Source organism: Salmo salar, chromosome 24, assembly GCF_965601325.2.
Source record: "Salmo salar chromosome 24, fSalSal1, whole genome shotgun sequence".
NCBI lineage: Eukaryota > Metazoa > Chordata > Actinopteri > Salmoniformes > Salmonidae > Salmo > Salmo salar.
The window spans coordinates 43,473,473-43,479,650 of NC_138314.1; the positions used below are offsets into that span (position 1 = coordinate 43,473,473).

A 6,178-nucleotide genomic window follows, 5' to 3' on the forward strand; every position below is an offset into this window, starting at 1 on the left:
GATTACGATCAACACAAGACATATCAAAGACCATATAAGGAAATCTTGTGTTGCAACAATGTATACATCTTGTATCAGCAGTAGTTTTCTGTTTCCACTAGTTACCACAGTGGAATACTGTGGTATATATTGTAAAAATGTAAGGTAGGAATAAGGTTCGCAGTGGGGTTAGGGTTAGGTCTAAAATCTAATTTTAAGAAGATAAATTGTAGAAATCGGCGGGTTTTGTGACTTTGTTCCTGTGGTAAATAGTGACGACAACTTTCTGGCCATAATTTCATTTCCGCTTCCGAATTAATTGACCAAATATGCAAGACCTCGCATGTGCTTCAACCAATAACAGATCAGCATGTGTTATCCTGTACTTCCGTGATCAGGGACTTGTCAAGCGCTGATTGGTTTACATAAGCACTAATTTTTGAAAGTGCCTTGTAGTTTTACATCCTCTCGCTCATGTCTGTAGAGACAGAACAATGGGATTAATTTACACTCTCCGCGCCTTAATCAAATCCTTTTTGGTCGTTGTTTTGTGGTCCAAATGCGAGGGTCGGGAGTCGGAGTTTAACTACGTCACCTGCGGTTCGCTCGTGAAATTGCTGAACACGAGACACAACGTTCGGCTGCACTCTCACGATGTAAAATACGGCTCCGGTAAGTCATCAGTATCACTAGAGAACTCCGCCATCACCAGTTATTGACGGAATAGTCTAACGCTGCGTTCAGAAACAACTGGGAACTTGGAAATCTCTGACTTCCTACTTCAAGGGTTTCAAGATAACTTCGAAAACGAGCTCCGATTTGGAAATATCGTTTTGAACGGTGGGCCAACTCGGAATTCCAAGTTTGGAAGTCGGGCTTCTTTCTAGAGCTCCGACTTTAAGATGACTAAAGTCATGATTTGACGTCGTTCCCCCCCCGCGTTCCCAGTTGTCTTAAAAGCACCATAAAGGTAAAGCTTAGTGATTTCGTTGAGTCAAGGCACCGCAGCGTAACAAATACCCTACTGACAGTCATAAACCGGTTGGTCTCCATTTCATAGCTGCATGTCTGGAGGAACGATGTTACGTTAAACCGAAAAGTATCACGGCTTTAAATGGTCATAACAATAAACTAATTGATTTGCCTATATGACAGTCTTCCTGACTCTGGTCGGGAATCGAGCTCGCAACAATGATGTATCAATCGGTGAGTGGAACATTTGTTCCAACAAACAATGTATTGTCACTCGATAGTGAAAAACATTTGTAACTATGGAATAAGCAGGTGGTTACATTCCAGTGCGGTCTATTGGATACATTTGCACCCACGTTTTAACCACTGATTTAGACGTGAAGTAGGCCTATTGTAACTTATAGTAAAATGTAAACTATGCTGGATGCAAATCTCGCCATCCCCAGCGATACATATCAGTTTCACCCGACAGCAGGTGTACTGTAACCTAATGCGCAACAGTAGAACCCACAGGAAGAGGGTTTTAACAGGAAGAGGGTTTTAACAGGAAGAGGGTTTTAGCTGTAACACATACAGCACTCTATTACAGTAGTAACCAGTCATTCCGGAACTGACGTTTTTTAGTAATATACCATCAGTCAAATCAAAGTTTATTGGCCGTGTACACAGTTTAGCTGATGTTATAGTGGGTGTAGGGAAATGCTTATGTCACTAGCTCTTACCAATGCAGTTAAACGTCAAACAAGTACACAAATAATCACACAAAAACAACAAGAAATCCAAAAATGTTTGAACTAATCCAATTAACAACCCAAATAGCATTTGGATTACTGTTACAGTGCTATCTGTACATGTATACACCGGATGAATTTACACTAGATATAGCCTACTAGAAATGGTATGTACAGCAGTAGATATGTTAGTGAGCCATGTCAAGAATCCAGTGTATAAATTGAGTTTCAAATTTCTGTTTGAATCTGACTGCCGATCTCATATCCAAAATAACTGCCGATCTCATATCCAAAATAACTGCCGATCTCATATCCAAAATAACTGCCGATCTCATATCCAAAATAACTGCCGATCTCATATCCAAAATAACTGCCGATCTCATATCCAAAATAATTTTCTGCTGAAGGTGATAATACTAGAAACTTTATGAGAAAAATGATGTAAGAATCACAACAACAAGAATACTTCACAATGTGACTAGGAACCTGAAATGGGATGACCTTGTCTGTCGGTGCTGTCTTGCACATCAAACCCAAAATGCTGTGAAGTTTTTTGGGGCTTAACCTTGTGCTCTAAACGTTTGATACGAGACTGTATATGTCTTTTAGTTCACTGACACTCTGGCCTCAGAAATAGAAGAATGAAGGCAAGATGGATGTTTGAGGTAAAGCTGTTGACTCCTTTTATAAACTGTAGGCAGTGGGCAGCAGTCTGTGACGGGCGTTGAGAGTGCAGATGATGCCAACAGTTACTGGAGGATCCGGGGGAAGCCCAACGGGACCTGCCAACGAGGTGTGCCCATCCAGTGTGGGCAGGCCATCCGCATCACGCACATGACCACGGGACGTAACCTCCACACACACCACTTTAGCTCGCCGCTGTCCAACAACCAGGTAAGAGAGGCAGTGGGAATACACACACACACACACACACACACACACACACACACACACAAACTATTCTAGCTCTGTCCAACAACCAGGTAACAAACACACACCACTTCCCTTCAGTGCTGTCTATCAACCTGACATTGTCCCATTGTCTTTCTCCAGGAGGTGAGTGCGTTCGGTGAGAACGGCGAGGGGGATGACCTGGACGTGTGGAGGGTGCAGTGTGACGACTCCATCTGGGAGCGGGACGAGGCGGTGCGCTTCAAACACGTCGGCACCGATGCCTTCCTGAGCGTGACGGGCGAGCAGTACGGCAACCCCATCCGGGGGCAGAGGGAGGTCCACGGCATGGGCACTGCCAACCAGAACAACTACTGGAAGGCTATGGAGGGTGTCTTCATTCTCCCCAGCCAAGAACCGCTGAGACACCATCATGAAGAGCTCTGATGACATCATCAAGCTGCTGCGTCACGATGAGCTCTGACGACATCACAATGAGCGCCGATGATCTCGTCAGACATCGTCACATAATATTGCGCCTAGGTTTCGTCTGAAATGGAGCCCTATTCCCTATTCTATAATATATACCCACATGACTCCAATCAAAAATAGTGCACTAAAATAGGGAACAGGGAGCCATGTCAGACGCAGTCCAAGTGGACTACAGGATGACTCTGATGCAGCTAACTGGGTCGAGATGGCGCCTATGACTTTGTTATGACATTCTTTTGTTTACCCGTTGCCCACCCGGGAACAACGTTGATGACTACTGAATATAGGCTTACATTAGGAGCATCAGGCTCTGTGCAGTCAGTCTCTGGTGACGCGATCAGACAGGGAGATGAGAAGGTTGTCTGACAATGAGAATCACTTGCCGTTTTTTGAATTTGACACATCTCTGAACAAAATGGGATTGAAGATTTTGACTTTGATTAGTTTGAGGGAGAATGTGGTAAGACAGTTGCCCTGCTCGAGTCTGATATCAGAGGTATTAGCACCTGTCTGCAGGGGGAAATGTAAGGGGAACACTGCCATTTCCAGATGACTCTACTGTGCCTGTCTACTCCTTAGCGACCGACTGCATACATCCTGGTGCTAATAAAAACAAACATTGTCTGGATTTTTCACTGCCACGGTCTACACCTCTAGCTGCTGTGCTTACCCTGTACCTGTAATAACGATATCACATACTGTGCTTTAAGGCCTTTCTCCTGGAACATGACTCACCTGATTTGCTTTTGGGAGTGTTTTCTTATTGTGTGTAGACGTGTTTTATGTTTGTATGTCAGGAAAGGATATCGTTTAGGTGTATAAGGGTGTTAAGTTATTTGGAACACGTTTTTTTAAAAGTTTTTTGTTCTCTGCAGTTTATATTGTGGGTCATCAGGGAGGATATTTTAATAGTGCCTAATATAGAGCCTCATCTCCATCTGTTATGATGAAACACCTTCGTTTGGGATAGTTGCTCTTTCAATGATGAATCACATCAATAATGTCATTGTGTTTCTGTGCCTATGTCCAAGGAATATTCTCTCGTTGTGCAATTCACACCTATCGGCTACTGCACACATCAACACACTATTGGACAGAACTAACTAATGTAATGACATAGAAGTCATGTACTCTTGAAATAACAGGGCAGAGACTAGACGTCAAGGCTGGAAAATTGTCAGACAGAAAGTTAGAGAGCATAAAACAGGACCACGCTCATATTAGTAATATTGCAACGGTTCTTAAGAGAATCTGACGGGTGGTCAGTGCAGAGAAGCTGCCCAGTAGTTGCCTCATAGAGTTAAATAGAGGACTCTGGATGAGCTCCCGAGTGGCAGAGTGGTTATACCACTGCATCTCAGTGCAAGAGGCGTCACTACAGTCCCTGATTCTAATCCAGGCTTTATCGCATCCGGCCGTGACTGGGAGTCCCATAGGGCGGTGCACAATTGGCCCAGCGTCGTCCAGATTTGGCCGTCATTGTAAATAAGAATTTGTTCTTAACTGACTTGCCTAGTTAAACGTTACATAAAACATTAAAAACAAATATTAGCTGTTTTAGACTCAAAGATGAGTCTATCTAACTCTATGAGTTGACTACAGACTGGAATTCTAGTTCTATTTGACCTCCCAATCAGAACAGACCCCACCTAAAATGGTTGACAAACTGTTCCATTCGGATGTATAGAGGCTCTATGACGCTGGCCGATCTAGGGGTTCTTCTATGACTATGGTTGACTCTGCTGCCTCCATGCACAGGGCAGATCCTGGATCAATGTGGTGGGCGGATGGCTCCTGGTTTGCTGCACTGAGAGACTGACAGGTGGTGCTACTAGCTTCCCCTGGGGCTCTCTCCCTGGTAGCTGTGGGGCCTGGGATCACCAGCTCCAGGGCCTGGCAGAAGAGTCATGGAAATGGGATTCCCCTGAGGTTGGGATGAGGGCTGGGGAAACCTCTTCCTGATGTAGAGAGAGAGTAGAGGAGAAGCCCTCCGATCAGGCTGCAGCAGATGATCGGTTCCAACGCTGGAGTTGTTGTGTCACAAACACTCCTAGAGGACTAGGGCATGGGGGTGTGACTGCAGGACTAGGGCATGGGGGTGTGACTGCAGGACTAGGGCATGGGGGTGTGACTGCAGGACTAGGGCATGGGGGTGTGACTGCAGGACTAGGGCATGGGGAGATGACTGCAGGACTAGGGCATGGGGAGGTGACTGCAGGACTAGGGCATGGGGAGATGACTGCAGGACTAGGGCATGGGGAGGGGAGGTGACTGCAGGACTAGGGCATGGGGGTGTGACTGCAGGACTAGGGCATGGGGAGGGGACTGCAGGACTAGGGCATGGGGAGGTGACTGCAGGACTAGGGCATGGGGAGGTGACTGCAGGACTAGGGCATGGGGGTGTGACTGCAGGACTAGGGCATGGGGAGGGGAGGGGATTGCAGGACTAGGGCATGGGGGTGTGACTGCAGGACTAGGGCATGGGGGTGTGACTGCAGGACTAGGGCATGGGGGTGTGACTGCAGGACTAGGGCATGGGGGTGTGACTGCAGGACTAGGGCATGGGGAGGTGACTGCAGGACTAGGGCATGGGGAGGTGACTGCAGGACTAGGGCATGGGGAGATGACTGCAGGACTAGGGCATGGGGAGGGGAGGTGACTGCAGGACTAGGGCATGGGGGTGTGACTGCAGGACTAGGGCATGGGGAGGGGACTGCAGGACTAGGGCATGGGGAGGTGACTGCAGGACTAGGGCATGGGGAGGTGACTGCAGGACTAGGGCATGGGGGTGTGACTGCAGGACTAGGGCATGGGGAGGGGAGGGGATTGCAGGACTAGGGCATGGGGGTGTGACTGCAGGACTAGGGCATGGGGAGGTGACTGCAGGACTAGGGCATGGGGGTGTGACTGCAGGACTAGGGCATGGGGGTGTGACTGCAGGACTAGGGCATGGGGGTGTGACTGCAGGACTAGGGCATGGGGGTGTGACTGCAGGACTAGGGCATGGGGAGGTGACTGCAGGACTAGGGCATGGGGAGGTGACTGCAGGACTAGGGCATGGGGAGATGACTGCAGGACTAGGGCATGGGGAGGGGAGGTGACTGCAGGACTAG

At 47.6% G+C, this 6,178-nt stretch overlaps 1 protein-coding gene across 1 annotated transcript; it reads left to right on the top strand.

The window, feature by feature from the left end:
• The first annotated feature begins 430 nt into the window (after nucleotides 1–430).
• On the top strand, nucleotides 431–3,692 carry sdf2l1 (stromal cell-derived factor 2-like 1). The gene is made up of 3 exons (NM_001141286.1): nucleotides 431–651; nucleotides 2,380–2,576; nucleotides 2,736–3,692. Exons 1-3 carry the CDS (start codon nucleotides 474–476, stop codon nucleotides 3,018–3,020), a joined length of 660 nt encoding a protein of 219 aa, NP_001134758.1. The 5' UTR covers nucleotides 431–473; the 3' UTR covers nucleotides 3,021–3,692.
• Nucleotides 3,693–6,178: the final 2,486 nt, after the last annotated feature.

What these genes read in the sequence shown, in the direction of transcription:
- sdf2l1 (NM_001141286.1), top strand. Translation starts at nt 474, where the DNA reads ATGGGATTAATTTACACTCTCCGCGCCTTAATCAAATCCTTTTTGGTC. An exon ending in CGATGTAAAATACGGCTCCG is followed by an intron (nt 652 to 2,379) that starts GTAAGTCATCAG and finishes TATAAACTGTAG; the next exon opens with GCAGTGGGCAGCAGTCTGTG. An exon ending in CGCCGCTGTCCAACAACCAG is followed by an intron (nt 2,577 to 2,735) that starts GTAAGAGAGGCA and finishes GTCTTTCTCCAG; the next exon opens with GAGGTGAGTGCGTTCGGTGA.